This window comes from Acanthochromis polyacanthus, chromosome 21 (genome assembly GCF_021347895.1).
Source record: "Acanthochromis polyacanthus isolate Apoly-LR-REF ecotype Palm Island chromosome 21, KAUST_Apoly_ChrSc, whole genome shotgun sequence".
Taxonomy (NCBI): domain Eukaryota; kingdom Metazoa; phylum Chordata; class Actinopteri; family Pomacentridae; genus Acanthochromis; species Acanthochromis polyacanthus.
The window spans coordinates 5,139,364-5,166,569 of record NC_067133.1 but is presented as its reverse complement, the minus strand read 5'-3'; the positions used below and the strand labels follow the sequence as shown (position 1 = coordinate 5,166,569).

General features: G+C 38.9%; 3 protein-coding genes across 4 annotated transcripts; 1 reads left to right on the top strand and 2 right to left on the bottom strand.

Moving 5' to 3' along the window:
• Window positions 1-71: 71 nt before the first annotated feature.
• Window positions 72-11,865, bottom strand: pick1 (protein interacting with prkca 1). The gene is made up of 13 exons (XM_051940937.1): window positions 11,701-11,865; window positions 9,947-10,020; window positions 9,596-9,707; window positions 9,350-9,478; window positions 6,316-6,382; window positions 6,070-6,159; window positions 5,935-5,988; window positions 4,710-4,772; window positions 4,200-4,333; window positions 3,748-3,840; window positions 3,614-3,664; window positions 2,764-2,908; window positions 72-2,024 (listed from the first exon to the last, which is right to left on the bottom strand). The coding sequence occupies exons 2-13, from the start codon at window positions 9,985-9,987 to the stop codon at window positions 1,762-1,764; spliced, it is 1,242 nt and encodes a 413-aa protein (XP_051796897.1). The 5' UTR covers window positions 9,988-10,020; window positions 11,701-11,865; the 3' UTR covers window positions 72-1,761.
• LOC127531511 (galectin-2-like) lies at window positions 9,389-15,978 on the top strand. 2 transcript variants are annotated; one of them, XM_051940944.1, is made up of 5 exons: window positions 9,389-9,509; window positions 14,793-14,878; window positions 15,041-15,120; window positions 15,265-15,436; window positions 15,661-15,978. In XM_051940944.1, exons 2-5 carry the CDS (start codon window positions 14,870-14,872, stop codon window positions 15,805-15,807), a joined length of 408 nt encoding a protein of 135 aa, XP_051796904.1. In that variant the 5' UTR covers window positions 9,389-9,509; window positions 14,793-14,869; the 3' UTR covers window positions 15,808-15,978. The 2 variants fall into 2 exon arrangements, with proteins under 2 accessions (XP_051796904.1, XP_051796905.1); XM_051940945.1 differs by lacking the exon at window positions 9,389-9,509 and adding an exon at window positions 11,148-11,193.
• Window positions 15,979-16,188: 210 nt separating this feature from the next.
• On the bottom strand, window positions 16,189-21,812 carry LOC110972977 (interferon-induced very large GTPase 1-like). Its single transcript, XM_051941486.1, has 2 exons — window positions 21,786-21,812; window positions 16,189-21,693 (listed from the first exon to the last, which is right to left on the bottom strand). The coding sequence occupies exons 1-2, from the start codon at window positions 21,810-21,812 to the stop codon at window positions 16,903-16,905; spliced, it is 4,818 nt and encodes a 1,605-aa protein (XP_051797446.1). The 3' UTR covers window positions 16,189-16,902.
• Window positions 21,813-27,206: the final 5,394 nt, after the last annotated feature.

Here is a 27,206-nt window from a genome sequence, read left to right as displayed (position 1 = left end):
GTTATGCCAGTATTTATATTAACCTGCATTTTGTTCTCCATTTACACTAATAATTGTCGCACAACTCTCCGTTATATACATTTGACTTTATTTGATATATTATTTTACACTTTCACGAACACTACCTCTGCGCAATCGACACAAAAAAGTTAAAATAAAGCAATTTAAATAATCATATAACTTGACATTGATTTAAAAAATAAAACAGCATCCTTTTAAAATAGGCCGAACATTTTAACTTTAAGTGCTCATTTTTGGTTTATGGTACAAACCAAACAGATTACATAGCTGGTTTTAAATTCCTCTCAAAATCGACTTAAACTGCAGCTAATATGTTGTAGTGGCTAATTAACCCACCTGTGTTAACAAAAAACATACAGGAATCCCTTTCATTAATTTCCAGTTATTCAGAAAAGCACAACAATAACACAAGGAAAAAGTTCACTATGCAATCACTCCTGCAGTGCAGCGATGTGATGCTGCCCCCTAGTGAAAGTTAACAGAAAACATGGACTCAATTACTTGCAACATGGAAGAAAATTTGGTCAATAAAAGTCTTAAATATATTTAGATGAAAATAAATAAAGTGGAAGTCAAAAGCGAATTTAAAACAGCTGAGTTCTTACACCCGTTTCCCTTATATATAAATATACCAATCTACATGTAGTGTTTCCACAGCATGGGAGGAAAAATTGTGTATTATGATAAATTAATAACTTGAAGCATGCAGTATGAGAAGATGAAATAGACTGAACATAAAAAAAAGACTGTGATGTAAATGTTCCCCCTTGTTAACCAACAGAAAGTGTAATAATTAGGAAAAAAACAAAGGCTCTGTGTAACAAACCATTCATGTAGGAGCAGAAATTACCAACTGGTCCCTTTCAGAAACAGCAGCACATTTATAACGCAACATTCCAGGTAGATAAATAAATCATAGCGAGGTTGCAGTAAAGAAAATTACAAAAAAAATGAAAATATTAACATTCCATAGATTTGCACAGTGAGACCCAGCCCAGAGCCTTTAGACTTCATTATACAAAGAGCAAAGAAGGCACACCTCATATACTTCTAGATCCCACTCCGCTGCATGAAAAGCCACCTACAGCACTCGCATAAAAATAGCCGCCTTCAGTTAGTTGTGTCTCTCACAGTCATACAGCTGATATTGTGGGTTGGTGACACAAAAAAAAGAAAAAAAGAGGTTTTCAGAGAATATACAATTCAACTTCAATCAAGTTTTTTGTTAAATTCAGTAAATATCTCATCACTGAAAATAATCCAGTGTTTGTATACACCTCTGTACAAGGTGATATCCTGGACACATTTATGTTCAATTCTCCAAAATAAAGCAGATTTAAACACCTCATTTCCACACAGCTTTATAATAATAATATAACAGGTGGAGTTTGCCACTTGGCGTTCAACATGAGGATTTCTTTACAGATGAATGAAAACTTCCCGTCAGAATGGATGGACTTTTGGTCAGCTATGTGGAAAGGGGAGACTGTTTAGTCAAAATATATAAAGGTAAAGTTACGTAGTGAACAAACGCAACTGACTTGATTGGATTCTGGGGGAAAAAATCAACCACCAAAAGACCAATATACATCATTCTAGCAGCAGTTATAAGTAGTATTCACCTTTGTGTCAACAGTGGTTTCAGTTGCTATATTGATTAGTGTGCTGACATTCAATACGAGTGCTGTTAATGGAGTGGCGCTCAACAACAGCACACAGACACACGTCATCGATCAGTTTTCATTCGTCATCGATCAGTTTCTCTGCCCCGTTCTCTGCCTGTCTGCCCGCACTGCCTCCCTCTTCCTCTCCTCCTCCTCCTCCTCCCTCCTCGTCCTCGTCTTCCGTGTAGGACAGCGACGGGCTGCTGTAGTTGATCATGGTGCGGGACAGGTCCACCTCGATGGGGAAGACGTCCGCCTCCTTCAGGACGGCGTAGCACTCGTCGTAGTAGTGCGACATGCCCGAGACGAAGCGCTGCAGCTGGAACACAATGTCCTGAACTGGAGAGGGAGAAGACAGGAGAGAGTGAAAGAGTTAAGATGTTAATGTTTGTTTGTTTTTTTTAATTTAACCTTTATTTAACCAGGAGAGATCCCGTTGAGATTAAAAACCTCTTTTTCTAGGGAGTCCTGGCCAAGATAGTTAGCAGCAAGTACAAAATACAGCTATAAAATCACACAGTTAAAACATAATTAAAATACAAAAATAAATTAATAAAATAAAAGCAAATCTCGTTCCGAAATCGCGCGAGAGTTCTCGCGCGATTTCGGAACGAGATTTGCTTTCTAGCATCCTGAGATTTGGATACAGACCACAACAAAGAGCGATCGCCAGGTAATGTGGAGGTTTTCGTTCACTTCTCATCTCTACTATGTTGTGGGACACTCACTGAGACTATCTGAGCCGGTCAGTGTGGGGAAAAAAGCACGTTAGGGCGGACTTTGACGCGGGGGGGCCAGTTGCCCCATACTTTTCGTTAGCAGAGCTGCTAGCTGAGCTGCTAAGCTGCCTGCCTGGCTAAATACTGGAGCTATGTTGAAAATTCATTTCTCCATCACTCACATGAATGAAATGACAAATGAAAACAGACCCCAGGTTGAAAAAAAACCGAAGTTCCCCTTTAAGCGGTGTATAGATGATAGATGGATTTTTCCATTTGAGATGGACAGAGAGAAACTGGTCAGTTTACAAGTGGTAGAGTGAGTGACTGGAGAAGGAAAAAACACAACGAGAACAGACCATGTTTCTGATCCAGCAGTTCTATCTTCTCCAGAACGTCCTTCCTCATCTTGGCGAAGCGAGCACGGGCCTCTTGTCGACACCGCAGCACCAAGCGGTACTCGTAGTTACCGGTGCTGACACGATACAGAGGCTCTCCCATCGCCTGTAGGGAGAAGCACATCGTTCACTGGTTCATTTAATGTGAATGCATATAAAAGGAGTGTGTCAAGTTTGAGTTTTACATCTCGACAGTCAACTTTAAAACACATCAGGTTCATTAAAGCTGCAAGTGGTGACAGGCTGTCAATAACATGAGGAGTCTGCACTTCTGAGGAGTTTACACACAAACATCTTAGTGTACAAAAACACATCCTGAGCCTGCAGTAACAAATATAACAATCAGGTCTGATTCTGTCCAGTCTGGTAGGAGTCTGAACAGATTAACAATGAATGAATATCTATATTCAGATAAAGAATAAAGCGTTGGACGGTTCTTAACATGATTTTAGCAGTTTCAGAAATCTCCTTAGTTGTTTTCTTTGCTTGATGCAGGCCAATAATTTGACCCTTCTGAGACAGGAGCCAAGCTATCAGCCACTGTCCTGCCACACTCTCAAAAGTTCAGCAGCTGTAAACCCTTGAATGGCTGAGCTTGTACTTGTCAGCAGCAGAAATGTTGCCTTGCTCCAAAGGTTTTCTGCTTGTAGATACTGTTGTGTGATTTTCTATCATGTGGTCGTGTTTCAAGAGTTTTCTTTGTATTTGCATTTTAAAAAGTGCAAAACAAAGAAGAAGGAGCATGCTCTGCCACTGGAAACCTTTAACAGCTGCTCACAAAGTACAGATTTAATTCTGAACAGTTACTCACAATGCTGCTGTATTCTTCATCGTCCATCTCCTTCACTTTGAGGCAGTATGACTGAAAGACAAACACTGGTATTCACTCTGTGGACTAAAAAGCTGAGTCATACACTCAATCAGAACACAGTGCTGTGGCCTTACCAGATATTCAAACTTCACATCCAGGTACTTGCGGATGGTGAGCTTTGTGTCTGGAATGGCCTTGTGAAGATACGTGTTCAGATCATGGAGCATCTGCACAACAACACACGACTATTCAGTGACGCGTTTTATTTTTCTAATCATAATGTTTGGGAAAATAAAACTGCAGGACAGAAGATATTTCCAAAAAGGGGACTATGTCAAGCTTTCTTTTTGTCCTTAAGACTCACAGTACCTTAGATTTTTCCAACTTGTCTACAATTCCCATCACTCTCGACTTAAAAATCCAAATTTTTGACTCTGCCAATCTGTATCATACAACTGACATTGTCCTACAGCATTGCTTCTAAAACAAAACACCTACTTTCAAATCCAACACTCACATCTTCCTACAGAGGTTTGTGCTCTTTTGGGCAGAAATAACTGAAATCCAACCTTAAATCTGGGCTTACAGGTTTGATGGTCTTTAGCAGCTGGATGCCGTATTTCTCGATGCTGCGGTGAGCGTCTGCAAACTTCACAAACGCCTCACTGGCTGCAGCCTGGGGCTCTCGTACTCCAATGACAGAAAAAACATCTCCAAACGCTGAAAAAGAGGCACATTGACAGATATCTGTCAGCTACAGTTGTATGCAGCGGTTTGCCTCCTTCTGAGAAAAAACAGAAGTGAAATGAAGTAAATGCAGCCAAATAAAGCAGACATATAAAAGCCTCTCTTTAATTGTTAAACCTTGGCTACATTTTTATATCACGAACTTGAAAAAAAATAAAACAAATATCAGAACTACAATTTGTGTTATCAAATGGACACCCCGTTTGTTCTCATGCTTGTTCTTCTCACTGTTTTATCGACTCCTGCTTTTCTTCTTAGCTAGTCAAGACAAAAAAGGTCCAATTTGATTTTTTTTTGTGATAATTAGAATCCTGCTTTAACATTTCTGATTTTGAATGTAGCAACTGACCTCTGTGAGTCTGAGAAAGCTCGAAGAAAGCTCTGAGTAGCCTCTTTGTGTGCTCCATCAAGCCTGCAAAAGCAAACAGAGAAATAAATGGGACAAACAGTAAGCGGCCTTTAGCACAGTGCAACTGATTAAAACAAGAGCTTAACAGTTCAGGCCAGCTTCAGTCGTTGTCGACTATGTGGAAAAAGATCAGCTAGGTTTTATAGATAGTGGTAGACGGTCTCTGTCATTTCTTCAGTTTCTCTAAATTTGCTGCTTTATCATTTTTGTCTCCCTTGTGTAGTCAGGAGCATATCAGTAAACCTTATTCTCAACATAAGCCATCTGAGTGTCTCTGAGTTTGCCTCCTGATCCTTCATTCAACATCACAGAATTCCCTAATGCTCACACTTTGAACCCTGCGGCTTATACAACAATGCGGCTAATGTATAGATTTTTACAGGCGCACTTCATGCTGTCAATACGTTGAGCCTTATCACATCACAATGAAATTACCGAACAGGTCACTGAATAAAATTAAAACCGAATTAAATCACACACACACACACACACACACTAAATTCTTTAGATCTCCCATTTTACACTTCATGCACACACCCTCATCATAGAAAACACAAGACATGCATATGACGCAGCTTTGAAGATAAAAGCAATTGATCTGCCTGTCAAAGAAGGAAACAGAGCTGCTGCAAGTAAGCTTGGCTTCAATGAATCGATGGTGAGACGTTGGAGTCGGCAGCATGAACTGACTCAAAGCGTTTTACTGCCGAGCTACAGGCACTGTTCGGACAAAAGTATGTATTTCATTAAAAGTTAATAAAATCTTTCTGTGCAAACATCTCATGCTACAACGTGGACACCTGCGGCTTGTAGACAAGTGCGGCCTATATATGCACACATTTTATTTCTTTTTAAATTTAATGGGTGCGGCTTATATTCAGTTACACTCAATCGTCTGGAAACTACGGTAACTGTCTTCTTAACTGTCTTCTTCAAGCTGATTGTGAGACCGAATCTCTGACATGTAGACGAGAAACTGCCGAGCGGCTGATGTTGCACATAGAGCTGAAAAAACATTTTCAAGAGCTTAACAATGTGGATCTGTGGTAAGTTATCCCAGAGAGTCACTAAACATGGTTAATGTTCAGTAACTAGATTCTAAATTACCACACTAAACTTGAACCGCTTCAGGTCCGTAAAGACAATTTAAGTGGGTGTTCTTTACCTTTGTAGAGTTCTGCTGTTTTCTCCAACTCTTCCAGTCTCTTGACCAGTCCATCTGTAAATTAAAATAAGTTTACATGGCTTATGTATGCGAGTCTACGATTTAATTTGCAGAAATTATGTCACCCGTTTTTACCGTTGCATAGAATAGCTCTACTGAGTCCGAGAGCATCTGCTGTGCCTGAGCTCATATTCTCTACCAGGCGATGTTTGACTTTTTTCAGCACTGAAACACACAAATGACGTGTTTAACTCACACTAGAGCACTGGATCAGAGCAGCTGTGATCACGTAAGAATGTAAGGATTATATTATTAATTCAGAGAAAGCAACATAAACAAACAGTAGACTAGAAGTAAGTATGTGAACAGTGGAAGTGGTACCTATATCCAAACTCTTGCCCTGTTTCGGGTCAGCTTGCAGTTTGTTGTAGTGAATTATTGCTTCTCCCTGTGAAAACACAACCACACAACAGACAGTTAAAAATATACAGCAGTGGAAAAAAGCTTTCAGACACCACATGGATTTGTGAAATATTGCTTTAAGAATCACTCTTAGGTCTTCAAGGGCAATTTCTTTTACTCCAATCACAGCCATAATACTAAATAAATTCTTAAAAAACACACTAAAAACTTAAAATTGATTGGTTCCACAAAACTAAGACATTCTGAGCATTGGGTCATTTTGGTTGAATTTACCTTTGTTAGTTTTTAAACAATAAGCAAAAAATTCAATATAAATTGTACAGAGTGTCCCAAAAAAATTGACATCATTTCATCACCCAATAATATGTTTAAAAACAGGGTAATCTTTTCTATCTTTCTGTTTTCAGGAGCAGACATGTCGTTTACTGCAACAGAAAAGGCATTCTGTGTGTAGAAGTACACCCAAACTCAGTTAAATGTGAAACCGCAACGTGTATTTGGTAGAGAATTTCATAAAAAAGCACCAACAGGAAAGCAGATTTGGATGTGGCAAAAGAAGAGGAAGGCTGTTTGGGTCGGAAAAAGGATCTGGATGTCCAGAAGTTTCAGAAATTTCCGAAGCAGCGCACACTGAACATTTGTAATAACTTTGGAACATTATAAAATTACCATCCCCCAGAAGTTTTCATTTGAAATTTGGAGAATAAAACAAATTCTATCAAGTATCATTTCTCCGATATGGAAATCTCAAACGATGTCAATTTATTTGGGAGACCCTGTATTTGTTTGTGTCTGTCTAATGCAGTCACGCCTTTTGAAACACAAAAAACATTTTTCCACAAATATTTCATGATAATATTTGAGATTGTGTAAAATTTTAAGGGTGTCAAACCATTTTCCCACCACCGTATGTTGAAAACTAGACCATCTCTAGAAATAAAAGCTATTCTTGATTCAATTAATTTTAAAAAATGTGACAGAATAAACATTTAGTCAACATGCTTCTCTATTACATGTGAGGAAATGACTGATGTGCAAACTTCAAGGTGTGAGGGGAAATTCACGAGCTGCGTTTGCTCTGAAACACAACGTAATCCGTTAATTCCCAGCTGAACCCTGTCTTTATTCCAGCATGCAGGAAGTCATGGAATTTTTGCGGGCGTGAACAAAGGATGCCAGAAACAACACAGACACTCTGCATTGGTGACGTTATGCTAAACGCTATGGCCTATTGTCCCGGCCTCTTTAGTGCAGCTTGGCAAGTCAGTAAAATCCCTTTTCTGCACAGAGCGACGGCGGGAATGCACGTTGGACTATTCACTGGTAAAACCACAGCGAGACATAAAGAAGTGAGTTATCTTTTATTACTTTACGCAGTTTAATTTCTGCATCATATTTAACATACAGTGGTGGAAAAACGTTTTCAGACACCCCATACATTTGCATGTTTATTGCATTAAGAATAACTCTTAGGTCTAATTTGTTTTTGTATAATCACAGCCAAAATATTAAACAAATCCTGAAAAAGCCATTAAAAATTTAAAATGAATTGGTTCCATAAAAATAAGACATTTCGAGTCATTTTGGAAGGATTTATTTTGTTAACTTTCCTTGTAAACAAGAATAAAAAAACTTATTTGTTTGTGTCTGTCTAACACAGCCACACTTTTTGAAACACAAAAAAGATTTTTCCACAAATATTTCATGATAATATTTGAGACTGTGTAAAATTTTAAGGGTGTCCGAAAACTTTTTTCCACTACTGTATAAGTGAAGTTGTAAGGCAGAGGTGTCAAACTCATTTCAGTTCAGATGCAGCCTAATCTGATCTCAAGTTGGCTGGACCAGTAAATACACAGGATAATAACCTATAAATAACGACAACTCCAAACCTTTCCTTAGTTTTAGTGCAAAAATTATCTTTTTACAAAACATTATGAACAACCTGAAATTTCTTAAGAAAAATAAGTTCATTTTCAGCAACATTGTGCCTCATTGTATCATTTACACATTACAACTTCCAGATGTCTACAAAGGAACATAACATTTAGTCACAAGTGTCTGGAATTGAATGACAGAATTTTACTTTACGATCAAAATGACAAGTTAGACAAAAAACAGACCAAATAACAAAAAAAATGAGACACCAAATATGAAAAAATGAGACGCAAAATGACAAAAGAGAGAAACAATACAAAACAAAAATGAAACAGAAAAGTTAGAAAGTAACAAAAAAAATGGATTAACAACACAAACGATACAAAAAATGACAAATGAGAAACAAAAGGACAAAAAGTAGACAACACAAGTGAGACAAAAAAACACAAAATGACAAGCAATACACAAAACAACGCATAAAGCAAAACTCAAAATGACAAAAATAACACAAAAAACACAAGCGAGACAAAAAGGAAACACAAAACGACACAAAAATGAGAAACAAAACGACAAATACATGAGACAAATGACAAAAGTCAGACAATAAAAAGAAAAAAACAACAAAAATGAGAGAAAATATTACAAAAATGAGACAAAAGAACAATGAATAATCTAGTATTTTACTTTATGATCAACACAACTTGTCATGGTCTAGAAATTATTTTAAATGTATAGTTTTACAGATTTAAAATTTGCTGGTAATGTCTTCTCTGTAATTTTTGCACTTTAAAAAGTCGTCCCGTGGGCCGGATTGGACCCTCTGAAGGGCCGCATGTTTGACACCCCTGCTGTAAGGTTTTTGCTACAACTCACAGAAGGGCACTAACCCTCAGTGGTAACCTTTACCCTGTTTAGTTGTTGCCACCAAAAGAACATGCATGAACTCAGAGCTGTTGTGTCGTCGTGTCACAAAGCAAAATCTGCCTCCATTTGACAGGTAGCTGGGGTTAAATCTAAACTGTGCATCAATACAATTTTAGAACAGCAACTAATACGCCATCTCCTCATATTGCACTGTGAATAAAGACCGACTGTGATTCCAGAGCCTGTGTACCTGGACAGCTTGAATCATCTTGGCCACCTCCACTTTAGTCTTTCCTTTCACCGGTTTCCCGTTCACGCCTGTGATTTCATCCCCGGCTGCCAGCGTCCCATCCAGAGCTGCCGGAGTGTTATCAAAGACCTGGGAGGCAACAGCAGCCACATTAGAAAAGGTATCGAGATTTCTATTGTGAGATTTCCATGAGACACTCACAAAACTTGAAACAGGTGTTGTCATGATAAACGATTCTGTATCTACCTGGACAATGTAGAGGCAAGGACAGTATTGTGCCCCGCCACCAATGCTGATACCGATAAGATTATTAGCATCTTTCTTCAGCGTCACTGTACCAGGGACTGTTGGTATCCCACTGTAAATCAGAAAACATCACATTTTGGTTTGCTTCATTTAGATGATCTTATTCTGGAGAGTGCAAAGTTCATATCAGGACATAAATTCACACTATAAGCTACTGCTTTCAGAGTCTACTAATGTCTCTTGATTTAGCCCTGTGTGTATTCAGAGGTATAGAGAAAAGATTTAAAAATTAAAATAAATAAAAAGTGGATTTTCCAGATTACACAACTGCAAAACATCTTTGTGACTCACAGTTTGTCCTCCTCCAACTCGTAGTCCATGTCGGTGAACATTGCAGGAGATTATCACTCCTGGCCGTGTATAACCTGCAAGTGATGAGAACAAAACCCATTAAATAAAATGGTTTACTGGATCTGTGGATTAGTAAAACGAAGAACAACCCATGAAGACGGTGACAATCTGTGCAGCAATCTCAACATCAGCCAGTACATGAATAGTAAAGCACAAGGTGAGGCTAGAGGAGGTGGAGAAAAACCAAACATGGACAGAGCTTTCAGTGTGTTTTGTTGTTGCGCTCAACAATGAAATAAATACGATAGATGCAGTTCAGCACTTTGCTTCTTGAAAGACTTAACCCTCGTGTTGTCCTGTGGATCAAAATTGAACCATTTTGAAGTTTTAAAATGTGTGTGTGTGTTTGGGGGGGGGGGGGGGGACATTTTCACAGTGAAACTTCTGATGTCCACATTTTCAACATTTTTTTGGAAATCTTTGAACATTTTTTGGTGGGGAAAAAAAATGTTAAAAATGTTCTGAAAAAAATATTAGAAGTTTTACAGACATATATGTAATAACTTTAGATATTTTAGGATTTTTTCAGAAGATTATTACTAATTTTTTTTGAAAATATAAGAATTTGGTGATTTTTTTAAAAAATACTTTCAAGGGAAACTTTTAAAGAATTATTGTAATTTTCTTCCTGAAGGTTTTGCAAATTTTCAGAAGTTTGGGGAAATTTTTTGCTGATTTTAAAAAAAAATTTTCAGACAAGTAAACAATATTTTTTGGTGCCCGTAAATGCAGACAACAGGAGGGTTAATAAAAATGCATGTAAGATATATCCCATGGACTTCAAAAGTCCCTCAATTATATATTGACCCCCTGTTAATTAAAACTATAAAACACTCCAGTCTCACTCCATCTGATTGCCAATACTAACAACTCTGGTGTAGCTCACTGGTTCTCTAACATTTTCATTACAGGGCACATTATTCATGAAAAAAGCCACACAGGCAGAAAACCACAGTTTAGCTATCCATCACTCACTGGAACGTTAATGTGGAAATCACAGAAAGGAATTGGGATGACCTTATTTCGTCTACAAAACAATCTCCCCCACTTAATATTAATTTGACTCTGGAGTAACTTGAAATGGTGCAATGATCAGTTAAAATAGAAAGATTTCTGGGACAAACCCCCCCCCCCGCAATGCGTCAAGACCATAACAACATCTGCTGCTAGCGACTTTAAAAGCTGAGGTGAGTTCGGTTGTTCTGGTGTATAATATAGAAAGCTACGTGACAGATTGGGTTGCAAATAAAGCAGGCAATTTTACGCGTTGACCCACTGAAAAGTTGCAAATAAAGCAGGCAATTTTACGCGTTGACCCACTGAAAAGTTGCAAATAAAGCAGGCAATTTTACGCGTTGACCCACTGAAAAGCACCAAAACTAGCAGCCTCGTACCTTGATGCCATTTCATTGTGATGGACGTTAGCTTGGAGCAGCAGAAACAGCTGGTAATTAGCCAGACATGCTACCTAACATTAGCCGGTTAAAATGCCTCATATCTAGTGTCACAGATCAACTAAAAGCATCGACCTGTGAGGCAAACGTAGCCACTGTTATATTTCATTGTAATGACGGAAGTAAACGGCAAAAAATAAGCTTGCTAACGCTGGTCATTAGCTGCTAGCTACATTTGGCTACAGCAGGTGTAACAGTAGTTGTCGCTATGTAGACGTCAGTAGGCCGTTAATGATTTACCTTTATCACACGATGCACAGGGTTGTCATATAGTTAGCACTTAAGATGCGGAACTTCAATTTTCTTTTTGTAATTTGGCCCTTTAATTCGTAAATATGGGAACTCCTGGATCCACAGACAGTTCCTCTTTACTTTGTCTTCTTCGTGATTGTGGGTTATTGGCGGTTAGCAAACAACTAAGTAGTGCTCCAGCGCCACCAGCTGGTTGGAATGGGGATCACAATATATAAAAGTATACTCACCGGCCACTTTATACACCTGTTCAGTTTACAAGTAAAACTTACTGAAGTTCAAACTGAGCAGCAGAATGGGGAAGAAAGGGAATTTTAATGACCTTAAACGTGGCATGGTTGTTGGTGCCAGATGGGCTGGTCCGATTATTTGGGTCAGTATGTAATTGTGGGACTTTTTGGTATCACAGTTGACATTTTTTTTACTGTTTTCAGACCTAAAATCAGCATAGCCGCCTATAACCAAGGTGCAGGTGATAGTAATGTCAGGTGGAGGAGACTCCAGGTATAAAGGCCAGGGGCCTCATTTATAAAGCTTGCGTACGCACAAAACATAGCTAGAAAGTGGCGTACGCCACTTCCGACGCAAAGGTTGTGATTTATAAAAACAAACTTGGCGTGAGAATGTGCGCACTGGTGCACCAACCTTGATTCTTGATGCTTGTTTACGCACAAAACAGGGCGTAAATCACAAACTTTGCGTAGAAAGTGGCGTACGCTGTGTTCGTTGTGATTTCTAAAAACAAACTTGGCGTGAGAATGTGCGCACCGGTGCGCCAACTTTGATGCTTGCTTAAGCACATTTTGGAGACAGAGGGAACGGCAGTGACGGAGGGTGAAGTGGCGAATTCAAACCAGATTGATCTCAAACCTTTATTGTTATCACATATTAGACTTGTAGAGCCGGACAATCATAAACCATCATTGTTGTAGATGTTCATATAGTGCGTCATTCGGCCGACGACTGTATTTGCAGAACTATGTTCATATATTAACAGGGGCGGATTGAACGTTATTTCATTCAGTCGTTTGACCGAAGGGCCGGTATGGTGATCTTTATTAAATAATTTTGTTGATTGATCACCCGGCACCCGTATGGCTCATCGGGGAAACCAGAAGACCCATTTACAGGGGTGGTCTCCGACGCAGTGTCCAGGGTTCGATTCCTGCCCGTGGCACTTTTATGCATGTCTTCCCCCTACTCTTCTCCCCATTTCCTGTCACTCTTCACTGCAACTATCACAGTAAAAAGACAAAAAAAGTAAAGAATTTTGTTTATTTATCCACATGCGGCCGAATGGGATGAGCGTCCAACCATTAATCAGCCCTGTACAGACACGCAGGCACACATGCTTCACACCACAACTCCCGAGTGAAAATGAATTTGTTTATGTGAACCGAAAAAATGTACATTCAATCAGTGTACAAATTATTTGTTCATCGGACATGATCATAGCAAATTTAGTGGCAGGGTGGCCTGGGTCAACACATGATTCATTCATCCTGACGCACAGCAGTGAAAAGACTGCCGGCCAGCGCTGCGTGAAATGCTGTGGATCCTGCAGCTTATTTATATACAGATACATTCATGAGTTACTTTGCATTGACCATTCATGGTAAAATGTGGGTGTGTTGTGGGAGGGATGTGAGGTGGATCCACCTGTGCAATCTTCCAGCTGGTGTGTGATTTATCAAGAAATTGCATGCAGCTGTGCTTACGCACAGTTTTATAAATCAGGGGCGGAGGGCATACGCCAATTTCGTATTATCGGCGTACGCAAACTTTAGTATGGATCCTACGCAATGTTTTATAAATGAGGCCCCAGGTGAGTAATTAGCGTGTGGTATGAGAAGGCTGGGTCAGGTTGAGGTTCTCTTTACCGCTGCAATCTGCTTCAATCCACTGCACCTTGGTGACTCCTTCGTCCTGCTGGTTTGGTGAGATGTGTGCGTTTTGTATGTGGACATAAGTAAAATCCAGAGCTCGGGAACAAAACTCACTGCTGGTCGGCTGCTCTTTTTTGCTCCATCATGTTTTGCCCTTTGATGGTGTTTGGTTCATTCGCTTTGTAGAGGGTTATCACCATCCCAAACCTACTATAGGCTACAGCAGTAGAAGACGGGTGCCACTCTGGTCAGCTAAAAACAGGAAACTGAGGCTACAATTGGCACACCAAAATTGTACAATAGAAGATTAGGAAAAACATTGCCTGCTCTGATGAGTCTCCATGTCAGCTGCAACATTCACATGGTCAGAATTTGGCATTAAAGCATGGATCATATATCAGCAGTGTAATTGTGTGGGGATATTTTCTTGCCACACTTTGGAGCCTTTAGTGCCAATTTAGTAAAAGCCTACACCTGAGTATTGTTGCTGATTATGTCCATCCCTTTATGACCACAGTGTACCATCTTCTGATGGCTGCTTCCAGCAGGATAATGCACCATGTTATAAAGCTTAAATCATCTCAGACTGGTTTCTTGAACGTGACAGTGAGTTCACTGTACTCCAATGACCTCCACAGTCACCAGATCTCAATCCAATCAAACCTTTGGGATGTGGTGAAACGGGAGAGTGGCATCATGGATGTGGAGCTGACAAATCTGCAGCAAATGTGTGATGCTATCATGTAAACATGGAGCAAAATCTCTGAGGAATGTTTCCAACACCTTGTTGAACGAATGCCACCAAGAATTAAGGCAGTTCTGAAGGCAAAAAAAAAAAAGAGTCCAACCTTTTTCTAGCAAGGTTTACCTAATAAAGTGGCCAGTGATTGTGTGTATATTTTAAAAAAATGACATCTTCTTGACTTGAGAATATCAATGTATGCTTTATGGCATGTGAATTAAAGATAAACCCTTTTTCTTGTTTATTGCGGCGTCAGGGAGCCAGTTATTATATCAGATTACATGAACATTTAGAGGTTGTTCATGTAGTTTAGCAGGAATCTCTAACAGGCCAAAACTCTGAAATGAATAGATTATGTTAATGTGATCATGATGATGTTGGTTGGGTCACATTGTGTTAAAGGTTCTGTCACTGAATCTTCTGTGTTGTGCCACTTATCTTTTGTCTCCCAGGAAGAAACACTGTCTGTAGATAAAGACCATCTTCAAACAACTTCCATCAGCTGCAGGACTGTTCACCAGCATCCATTATGAGCATGGTAAGTTCATGTGTGTCACTACTTTTAGTCTCTAATCACTATTTATTGAATTAATTAACCTTGACAGATATCATCATTTGATTGTTCCCAAACCTGCTGCCTCTATGACTAACACAGTCGTCTAATTAAGAAGCCTGAAACTCCAAAACAAATGTTTTTCAGGAACTTGAGCTGAAGAATGTGGATCTGAGAGTTGGAGATAAAGTGAAAGTAAAGGGGGAAATTCTGCATGATGCTGGGAGGTAAGTTAACCAAACACAGCACATTTAGAACAGAACTGTGTGTAACCTGGTGATCAAGTATCTGACTTTAAATCTGTTTGGTGTTTTAAGCTCTACCAACACTGAATATTAAGACTATATCTGTATTGTCTCTGATTCACTCAGATTCCAGATCGACCTTGGCCGTGATGCTGACGACCTGGCGTTACACTTTAATCCACGTTTCCATGACGACGCCGACGGAGCCGTCCTTGTGTGCAACTCCAAGACGGGTGGTTGTTGGGGCGACGAGAAACGGGAAATACACAACCCCCTGGAGAGGGGCAGTGATGTTAAGGTGAGGAAATCTGGATGAACTACGACAAGTTGTGCGTTTTGTTTGATAAAAATGTTGGGTAGGATTGTTAGAACAGATTAAAGGGTGGGTACACCCAAATCAAAGACACCCAAAATATTTTTTTTCAGTGACCCATGATAATATTTAGTCATGCAGATATATCTGTGTTTGACTTTGTCATGAAAAATACAAGGGTTTATCCATCAGCATGCCATCTGTTTTAGATTGTGTTGAAGCTGGCTGGAGACGTGTTTGAAGTGGAACTTCCTGATGGACAAGAAGTCCAGTTTCCCAACCGTACTGATATGGACGTCATCAGTTACATCAGAGTCACAGGAGACTTCAAACTGACGTCCTTCAAGATCTGCTGAGACCCAAATGCTGTGACACACTGTGTTTAACAGTTTGGTTGTAAATGAGACAGTCATTTATTGTAAGAAATGCTAATCATTATAGAGATGTAGATCTTTAATACATGGGAAATGTATCTTTAATCAAAATGTCCTGTTGTGAAAAACAATATAAAGTGTTTAAAATTCAAATGATCTTTTTTGTTGTCTTTGAAGGGTTGCAACATAATCATGGCTTTGTTTCCCACAAACAAGTAACACTAGCTTTAAATAGCACATTATATATTATCTTCTGGTTTTTACTGATGAAATAAACCTGATGTGTGAAGCATAAATGCACTGTGGTCTACAGTCTGAAATATGTAAAGTGAGAATTTTCCAAAAACACAAACAAACCTGGTCTTTCAGCATCTGAAGCAGTTATTTTATTATCACTCTTCAAAAACTTAACATGCAAGATCAAACTCTACATTTCTGAATGAATAGTTCAATAAATGAAAACATTCTTTGGATGTATTTTCTTCATATTCAGACTGGATTTCAGCAAAGAGACTCGAATGAATAAAACGACAAAAACTGTCAGTGTGGATATAACTGAAGTAATGTTAACATAACAGTTCAAATAATACAGTATACAGCATGTTATGTTTATCATGTTTCAACTTAAAATGGAGATAATACAACTCAAAACAAATGAGGGAAAAAAACACTATTTTCTGCTTCTCCTTCAATTAAACTGTTTTAAATCTTCACACAGCAACTTTGTCAATGACAGTGATTTAATATTGACATTTAGTTTCAATGACTGATCAAATCACTGCTGTAATGTTTTCTATTTCAGTTTAAAGCAAATCATTTTGTGTATGAATCTTGTAAATGATAAATGATGGATTAACTTTTAATTCTAAAACTATTAAATGTAGATTATTTACAGGACTTGAAGTGTTTTGGCATTTTATTTTAATCTTGCATGCAGACTTTATATTGACTGATATGAAGGAAAGCGTTAACTCTTGAACCGTCACCATGACGTGATCATTTAAGAAACGTTCCTGGGACCAATAATTCTAATGTGCTGCATCTGTTTTTCAAGCTGTTGTATTTGTGTTTGCTCATTCACATTTTATCCAGACTTTCAATAGCTTGTGCTTTAGAGTGAGTTCTCCATTCCCTGGGAATTTTTCCATCTCCTTCAAACTTTAAATCATAGTGGTCCTCCAGCTGCTTCTGAAATCGACACACAAACCATTTCCAGAATGGCAGGGTCGATTCATCAGGTGTAATTCTCCAGTTTTTAAACCTTGGTCCAGCAGTTCGGTACTTTTTAAAAGGAATGAGTTCCTCTGACACTCCATCTGGGTAAAAACTTCCATCACTTGCAACCCTTGTTGTGCAGAAGTCAATACTCATTATCTTTGTGTTTCTATAGTGCATACCATTCACTGCAGTGGATCGATGAAAAAGGACATTGTGGTCATCAGGATCGTGATTTTCCAGAGTGTTGGTGCAAACAGCTGCACAGAATGGACACTTCACCCAGCAACACTTGCACAGCTGATCGATGAGGATTTGATCAGGTTGTAACCTGAAGTCTTTCATCTTTTCCAGTGAGATGCAGCTCATCTCCTCCATGATGGATGTCAGGCCTTTCTCTATCTCTTCTTTCAGAAAACCAAACTCCTTTATGTCACCGAAGTTTTGACAGGAAATGGTACCAAGTGTCAGATGCTTTTTAAGGAAACGGGATAATTCCTCCACCCACATGTTTATGTCTCCTCCCTTCTGTTGTACTTTGCTTGTTGCAGTAAATAAAGCTTGACTGACATTATTATTGATGTCATCCACATTTTTCTTCAGTATGGTCAGTGCTCTGTCTTTCTGTTTTGTGAAGATGCATTTCTGTACTTCTTCTTTTATAAAAGTCTCTACTTGGATCCTTGGCTGTCTGATGTATGTGATAAAACCACCAAAGTCTTCTTTCTCTGCAAGTGATTTCAGCACATGTTTCTCCAAGTTCATCCTGTTCCCATTTAATTCTTGGACATTACACCTCATCTCTCCAGCAAGATCAATGGCAGTCTTGTTACAGACAGCTTCAACAGTGGAAACCTTCAGTTTTTCACAAATCAATTCTCCAAACACGACAGCAGATGAGTTTCCTTTGCAGAAGCTTCGGAAAATGTTGTAATAACGTTCTTTGTTGCTGTCTAAGTAAGTGTGTGCATCGTTGTTCTTTCTGTATGTCTCATGAGACTGTAACAACCAACCCGCTGCCCTGTCAAAAACATACAATAAGAGATCCACTGTGAACTCCTTTGTTAGTGTATATGTCCTCTCTGATTCAAATTCTGTGACAGACTTTTTAACATTTCTAGCCACTTTTAGCAAGTAGGCTGATCTGTAGCCATTTGTTGCTACTGGGTTTTTTTTTATTTCTTCAAGTGATTGATGTTCAGCTTTTTTGATGAAGGATCTGATCTGTTCTTGTTCTTCATGTCCAAAAGCATTCTTTGGTTTTTTCCCTGTTGCTGAGCTCATTCCTGTCTTTTGTTGGACATATTGCAATTTACATGTGAACCAACCTGATATGCTTGTGTCTTTGTTTTCATCACAGCGGTTTTGGAAGTAATTCCCGATGTCTAGCATCTTTCTGTAATCACCTCTGATTTTGGAGTCATTTATGAGAGACCATTCAAACCCGAGATCCTTAAGCGTTTTCATTTTGTCTTCCTTCAAGTTGATATCCTCAATGGGATTTGTACCTTTAGTCAACTCTTTAACCCAGTTGCTCCAAACAGAGTCAAACTCCTTTTTCAGTTCCTTTTCATCTTTTGCCTTGTCTCTCAACTGCTGAGCCAGCTCTTTACTCTTTTGCAGCAGATTCTCCTCAAACTCTGTCTTCTTATCATCCAGCTTTTTACAAGCCTTCTTCTGCTGGATAACTTCATCCAGTTTTCTTTTTACTTCCTTCACCTCTGCCCCAAGAAACAACTCGATGTTCTTTTCAAATCGGCCTTGCCACTGAACCAGTATTTCTTTGTCTCTGCTATTCTGAAAGTATGTTGTCATTTCTTTTTTGATTTCTTCATATTTTGTTCTCACTTTTTCAGAAAGATGGCTCTCCTCAATCTCTTTAAGTTCTCTATTTTCAACTGTGGTATGAAGCTGGTTTTCAATGGTCAACAAGTTGCTCCTGAGAGCCCAGGTCCACTTCCCATACTGGATCTCAAGCTGTCTGTATACTGAAATTTCCAGTGTGTTTTTGTAGCTGAAAACAAAGTCTTCATTTATGAGGGCATTCCACAGGTCATGAATCTTGGTTTTAAAATGTGAGAGAGTGATCCCCTCAGACTGTTTAGCCTTAGAGAGGATGATGTTCTTCAGTTCTTGCACACTCTCACTGTAACCTGGATTTGGAGGAGCCATTGGTGGACTTCCCTCCCATAATTGGGCAAAGTATTTCACATCTTTTTGCACATCAAATGCAATGACGTCACTAAAGCACTCAACATCACACACCTCTTCTTCGGCAGCTAGTTGAGTCATCTGGTCCAGTTTTTCTTGTAGACGTCTCTTCCCATCCATGTTTCTCTCTGCACCTGCAACATCTGTAACGTTCTGGTGAACAAACATGCAACTGGGAGAAAGTTTAACTTTCTTCATCCTCATGAAAGCCTGAACAACGATCTGCAGAACATCTTGCATGTCAGCGGGATTCTCACCAAAGATGTTAATCAATGTCATGTTTCCAAGACCAACAACAAATGTTGCCAGTTCGTTGTCGTGGTCGTAAGTCGTGTTACCTGCCAACTCCAGTGCACGCAGTCCTTCAGTGTCCACCACTAGAATGTAGTCAAACATGAAGTCTTCCTTGATCTCTTCTGACACTTTGACCAGCTGCATGAAGGCACCTTTGGTACACCTGCCAGCACTTACAGCAAACTGCAAACCAAACATGGCATTTAGCATGGTCGATTTTCCACTGCTTTGTACGCCCAAAACTGACAACACAAACACCCTCGGGTCTTTCAGTTTCTTGATGACTTCATCTAAAAGATCAGAGATCCATGTTAAAGGCACGTGACCTGCATCACCATCCATCAGCTCCATTGGATGTCCCATTATCATCAGATCTGCAGCCAGTTCAGGGTATTTGGACCAGTTATTCTGTCTACTGGTAGTTTGGGTTTGCTGAGCCTTATGGGCTTCATAGATCTGTCCCATTTCTCTGAACATGTGTTCCAAGCCAAAGGTGACTGACTGCAGTTTGTTGGATATTTGTTCAAGCTCATTTTGTTTCCTTTTTACCAGATCAGATTTTTCATGCTTTCTCTTCAGATCCAAGACCTCAGACCACTTTTCATCATAGCGTTGGAGAATTGAGGAGAGATCATCAGTGGAGAGGGCATCTACTAAGATCTGAGTCCACTTCAGGTAGTACTCTTTGTCTTTTGACGGCAAAGACAAGAGGCCATCGGTGAATGACTCCATCAGTTTACTGGAGGAAGCCTTGCACTGATCCTCTCGTATTTTCTTCTGTTCCTGTTCCTTTTCACTTTTCTCATCCTCAATGTGTTCTTTGAGGTGATGCAGCTCTTTGTTAATTTTACACCACTCATGCCAGTGGTGGCCTTGGCAAGGAAGAAATTTGTCTTTGATCTTAGAGATGTCCATCCCTCGAAGCAAACCAAGCATTTTCATTGCAGCAGATTTCCCTTTTTGGCAGGCCTCGTCATCTTCATCTACTCTGATACCAGTGACCTTGGACATAGATTCCAGCTGGAAGGTTGTGTGGGATCCAGACAACATTTTTCCAATAAGGCCTTTTAGTTCATTGGAAACATCTGATTGACTTCTGTCTTTCAGGCCCATTTTGTATTTTCCCTCTTTCATCTTAACTGCACTATGATCCTTATCAGCAACAAGGATAATGAGGGGCTTCTGAGACTTGTAAAGGGCTGAGATGACTTCAGTACTTTTCTGACCTTTTTCCAGAGTTGGTACAAGAATAACATTGACAGAAGATTTTTTAATCAGTATTTCACGTTGTTTTTCCATCAATAAAGCATCACCATGAAGATTACAGAAGGCAATGCAGTCGGTGAAGGAATCAGTGGCTTTTGCAGCAGGGAAGTACCAAGCAATCTCTGCCACACCATCAATTAAATGGTGAGATTTGGTGCTTCCTTGGCAATTTCTGTGGAAGAACGTATTGTGACGCTCGTTGATCAAAGTGTTCATGAGCTGAGATTTGGACACAGATAGCGATCCAAGGCGGAAAAAAGACACCATGGATGTTTCAGCTTTGCAGATTGGCATGTGCTTCATGGTGGTTTTTGAGTTATCTCTGTTTTGAGTTATCTTCCATGTTTTTATTATTTGTCTGAATGTCCACAAAGGACATTCAATGTCCATTGTGATTGGATCAGGAACAAGCAAAGGTAAAGCGTATTGACACTGAGATAACTTTGTAATCAAGTTCAGCTTCAGAAAGCTGTTTGAACAGTGGAATACTGCCATTTGAACATCCATTGGATGTACCTGAGACTGGTTTGGCTGATCACAGTCTACATCATCGTCAAAAAGAGCATCATCGTCACCGTCCTCTGTGTCATCACTGTTAGACATTGGCACAGACTGTGAAGAGCCCAGCTCAGGATTGTCTTGTTTTACAGGAATATATCTGGCCCTGTAGTCTAACATCATTAACCTCTGAATAAAGGTACTAGCTAGATCTTTCTCAGCTATGTCATGGCTGTGTTTCACAGGTAGACCTATTTGAAGAAAGTCTGCTGGTGACAACTTCTGAGGATATCTGTCTTGAAGATCAAGTCTGCTGAGCAGTGTTTCAGTTTCTTTTGGAGGTTGATTCTTTCTGTCAGTCTCTTCTGAAATATTCCCTGACTCCTGTAGATAAAGAAAAGATCATTTATTGTTTGTAAATAAAAATGACAACATTATATCCTTAGGAGATTGATAAAAGAATGTGAGTTTCTGACCTTATTCTTGTGTCCAGACATTTTCATATCGATGGTATCTGCAGAACAACAGTGATTTTCTATACCAGAGGGACAAATCAGTGTATATGAATGTATAGTACCAGTCAAATATCTGGACTCTACTGATTCAAAATCTTTTCTACATTACAGAAGACTATTAAACAGCACAAATAGATTATATTTGCGATAAAACAGTGTAAACAAATTTCTTCTGTTCCAAATTTTAGCCTTATCAGGATTGCATTGATGACAGAATTGCACACTATTGCCAATATATTGGCCAGCTTCATAAGGCTGCTTCATTTTGTGCAGTAGGGCTGGTCCAAATAGCAATTTCTGGGCTCTGGATTTTCAAATATCCAAATATTCGGCTTGTCCGCCATTAGGGGCGAGGGAGAGGATGGTTAGTGAAACACATTTTCTACAACTTAGATCTTTCTTATGGTGTTTATCATCAGAGTCCGATAGCATTAGTATAGCATTAGCATGGTTATCCCCGTCTTCAGCTTTGTCTTCTGTTTACCAACACCAGCAAAGTGAAGCGTGATGTCAGGGTTGGTACATGATACAGCGGGAAGAGGTGGGGATATTTCAGTATGTGGAATGAATCCCCCTACAAGTTGCTCCTCTGTATGCTGTTTTTAAGACAATGCATTTATTCATCAGGTATGTTTTAGTTTCTCCTCAGTCTCTCTTGTTAAGCTGTCAACAGTTCAACTGAAATGTCCCTAAATATGTGCCATCTGACTGTTGGTCAAAGCTGAGTCAGACATGGAGAATTAGTTGTGTTGAAAAGTCCGGAAATGTCAATTATTTACAGGATCTGGTGCAATTTGTTGTTTTTGGTAAATATTGGACATGTAAAATTCAAGAAGCAGATACAACTTAACCTCAACTGTTGGTCGGAGACTGTGTGAATTTGACCTTCATGGTAGAACTGACGCAGAGAAACCATTACTGAGGGACAGGAATAAGAATTGGACCAAGAAACCTTGAGAATTAAGATTGGTCCAGTAGAAATTACTTTAGACTGAAGAATCCACAATCAGATTTTTAGTTCCAATTGCTGCCAAAGAAAATACCATGTGCACCCCCTGTCAAAAGTTTTAGGACACTTTCTCATTCAAATGAATTAGAACCTGTCCTAAAACTTTTGACAGGGGGTGTATATTGAGCAAAAAGGTGGTGTGATCGTGAAGGGGCGTTGCACCATCCCTTCTGTTTTGCATTTAGTGGCCTATCACTGGCTTTTCAGCAGGACAATGAGCCAAAGTACTTCTCAACGCTCCAAAAAGGACCATCTGAAGTAGAGGCAGAATGACACAATGCAGCCTCAGATGACCGAGGTTCATAGTCACCCAACCTAAACCCAGATGAAGTGGGATGAGATAAGCTGGAGTGTAGAACGAAGAAAAAACAACCAATAAGTGCTCAACAAATGCGGGACTGTAGTGTAATATTTTTTGGGTACGATGTGCTAAAAATAAAAGATGATGTAATTATGATGAATTCTATTAGCCTGAAGACCAGAAATAAAACATGTGTACTCAAAACATAATGGTGTAAACTTAAGGTATTATAATATTTAACATGTATTGGAATAATATGCATGAAATCTGTCACAAAATAATAAGTGTAAGATGTGGAGCAAAAATCTGAACATGTCTGGGCATGTTCTCTGTAAAAGATGACCTAATGATAACTAAATCTACAAGTCCTCTGTAAAGTGAGCTCTCGGGTGAAATATGATAACCTGACATCATGATCTGACCAATAGATTGAGAAAAGTAGAATGGTGTCAAAACTGTCACTGACCAACACTGACAGCACAAAAGACGGTGCACAGCTCAGTATCTTTAGTTCTGCTTGGGGTGTTATCACTGCTAAGAACTACTCCTACAATAAATCCTGCTGCCTCCGAATGCTGACTACTCTTGGTGTTTTTTTTGAAAATCTTAGAAAGAAACTTTTTAGATGTTTGAACACAGTCAAGTCATAGAATCTGGCATTGATTTGTAACTCAGTTGACACTTCAAGACCTCCATCAAAACTGTAGGAAAATCTCCAGGTGACCACCTCATGAAACTGATTGAAGAATAAAGAGTGTGCAAAGCCGTTATAAAAGCTAAAAGAGGCTTCTTTAAAGAGTCTACAGGTTAAAACCTATTATGGTTTGTTTATGCTGTTTTGTTCACTTTATAATTCCATAACTTTATTTATTACTGGTGTTTTTCAGTTTTTTCCCACAATCTAGAAAATAGTCAAAATAATAATATTAAAAAACCTTGAATTAGTAAGTGTATTCAAACTTTTCATTGGCACTCTATATTTTTGTAATTTACATACTGAATTGCATGTTATTATACAAAATGTTACCTTTCTGCTGTGTTTCAGATGGTACAGACTTGATCTCAGACTCTCCTCTTGGGTCATCATCATTCTCTGGGCGTTCAGCACCACAAGGTTTATTCCACTGATCACCACCAAGGAACTAAAAAAAGACAATTTTATCTTAATTATTGTTCACCTACTCAAAACATGTGGACATTAGTATCTTCTTAGTAATAATCAAACCAATACAACTCTTATTAGGATGAAGATTTTTTTTTTTTCCAGTAGGAAGACTTGGGCTGTTTTACTGGGAAACTGAAAATGTGATCTGACTTACTTTTTAAAAAAAACAATTAAGTTCTAGAAAAAAATAATGTTTGCTTTAATGATGATCATTGATTTAAAAAATTCTTACATTGACCTGGACGTCAGACGTACGCTCTGTTTCCATCTGTTTCACGGCAGCATGACCTGGAAAAAAGCAGATTGCACAAGGTCAGGACTTTAAACCTAACAATGACTTGACTAAACATCCTACTACATGTTCATTATATCTCTGACTTTTCCTAAATTTCTTGCATGGTCCTGTTACCTTCACCGAGAGAGAACAATTGGATATGAAGGATTATGTTTCTGGTTTGTTGCTGAAATACACTGTACATACTGTATATGGCAATTTCTAAATTTTGGAACCATGATAATCTACAAAATGATCAACTTGTATTCAAAAAGATGAGAAACAAGCAATTCAGACCATGAACATGTTAGGAAAATGTTTATTGTGGCAATAAATTTAGTGATAAGTCATTAATTTCTCTCAATATTTTTGTATCATCTGATTTCTTTCTAAAATCACAGGAGTCTCCCCCTGTTGGGTGTCAGGAAGGGCGCAGGTTAAGGCATTTTTATGTTGGCTTTGCTTTTTGGACTTGGGGTCTACATCTGTATTTTATATTCAGTCTGCACCACAATCATGTGTTTTCAATGGAGCAATGAGCAAAACATGACTAGGTTTGTTTCCTTTTTTGGTCACGACATAATTCAAAATGGTATTTCATCAAAGTATTGCTGTCTTTGTTATACAATTTAGAAAATACTAAAAGAATGATGAAAAAATGTTTGGAAACTTTTATGTTGATTTAAGGTTTTATGTCATTATGATGCAAATAATTTCTTTATTGAAGCATTACCTTTCTCCTCTGTTTCAGATGGTAGAAGGTTGTTTTCAGACTCTCCTCCTGGGTGATCATCACTCTGCTTTGGTTCACTCAGTAGATCACACTAAGAAAAAGGTCATTTAATCTCAACTTCAGTTCAAATGCTTTAGAATGTTTGAGATTAAGAATGCTTTCAGTAATAATCACACCAAGAAAATACAAACACAATATAAGCAAGAATACTAAAAATATAGGAAAGGTAAAACATTGCACACAGTTTCAATTATTGAAGAACTGGACTGTTCAAGTAGGAGACTGAAAATGTGATGTGGTCTGTCACTGAAAAATGTCAGTGGCTCTAGAAACAGACACTTTTCTGTGAAAACGATCACTAAGAAAGGTGTAAAATTGTGCTGCTACCTTGTTTTCAGCTGTGCTCTCTGTCTCCATCTCTTCTGTTGCAGCATAATGTAAGAAAAAGTAGATTACACAAAGACTGATACATAATAATGACTTATCCAAGCACCTAACTGAATGTTCATTATATTTTTGTTTATCTTTCCTAATTTTTTTTTTTTTTGCATGCAACTGATACAATACTACTCCTTGCATGGCAACTCTGTGAATGACCAACACACTTAAATAGCTTTGGAACCACTAATATACAGTACCAGTCAAAAGTTTGGACACACTTTCTCATTTAATGGTTTTTATTTGTTTGAATTTTTTTCTACATTGTAAATTGATACTAAAGACATCAAAACTATGAAAGAACATATATGGAATTATGTTGGAAACAAAACTGCTAAACCAGAATATGTTTCATATTTTAAATTCTTCAAAACAGCCCCCTGTTGCTTTGATTTCTGCTTTGCTCACTCTCGGCATTCTCTCAGTCAGCTTCATGAGGTGGTCTCCTGGAACAGTTTTGAATTAACAGATGTGCCTTGTCAAGAGTCAATTTGTGGAATTTCTTGCCTTCTTCATGGGGTTGAGACCATCAGTTGTGCTGTGCAGAGGTGGGGTTATTACATGGTGGAGAGCCCTATTTGACTGCTGGTATAATCCGTAGTATATCAAAAAACACTCAACTCAGTAAAGAGAAATTACATCCCATCACCATTTGAAGACATTGAAGGTCAGTCTATCTGCAAAATTTCAAAAATTTTGAATGCATCCGTAAAAAACATGAGATGCTATGATTAAACTGGCTCACATGAGGACCGGCCCAAGAAAGGAAGACCAAGAGTCACCTCTGCTGTCACCTCTGTTCCTCAAAAACTGCAAGTTAACAGCACCTCAGATTAGAGCCCACATAAATTCTTCACAGAGGAGCAGACATCTTTGTGAGATGCAGAAACGGCGAAGGGATGATCTCTACATGCATGGTTGCCACCGTGTAGCATGGAGGAGGAGGTGTGATGGTGTGGGGGTGCTTTGCTGGGGACATTGTTGGAGATTCATACAAAGTTCAAGACCCACTGAACCAGCATGGCTACCACAGCATCCTGCAGTGACATGAAATCCCATTTGGTTTGCCCTTTATTGGACCATCATTTATTTTCCAACAGTATAATGACCCCAAACACACCTCCAGGCTGTGTAAGGACTATCTGACCAAGAAGGAGAGTGATGGAGTGCTGCTCAGGTCAGATGACCTGGTCTGCACAGTCACCTGACTTAAATCCAATCCAGATGGTTTGGGATGAGATGGACCACAGAGTGAAGGAAAAACAGCCAGTAAGTGTTCAGCATCTCTGGGAAGTCCTTCAAGACTGTTGGAAAACCATTCCAGCAGACCAACTCATGAAGCTGAGAGAATGGCAAGAGTGTGAAAAGCAGCAATCAAAGAAAAAGGGGGTTACATTGAAGAATCTAAAATACAAAACATATTCTGATTTGTTGAACACGTTTTTGTTCACAACATAATTCC

Coding starts and splice junctions, on each gene's coding strand:
- pick1 (XM_051940937.1), bottom strand. CDS start 9,987: ATGTTCACCGACATGGACTACGAGTTGGAGGAGGACAAACT. Junction 9,479..9,595: donor CTTGCCTCTACATTGTCCAG/GTAGATACAGAA, acceptor GTTGCCTCCCAG/GTCTTTGATAACACTCCGGC. Junction 4,773..5,934: donor AACAGCAGAACTCTACAAAG/GTAAAGAACACC, acceptor TTGCTTTTGCAG/GCTTGATGGAGCACACAAAG.
- LOC127531511 (XM_051940944.1), top strand. Junction 15,121..15,264: donor ATTCTGCATGATGCTGGGAG/GTAAGTTAACCA, acceptor TGATTCACTCAG/ATTCCAGATCGACCTTGGCC. Junction 15,437..15,660: donor AGAGGGGCAGTGATGTTAAG/GTGAGGAAATCT, acceptor CATCTGTTTTAG/ATTGTGTTGAAGCTGGCTGG.
- LOC110972977 (XM_051941486.1), bottom strand. CDS start 21,812: ATGAAAATGTCTGGACACAAGAATAAG. Junction 21,694..21,785: donor TGTCTGGACACAAGAATAAG/GTCAGAAACTCA, acceptor CTTTATCTACAG/GAGTCAGGGAATATTTCAGA.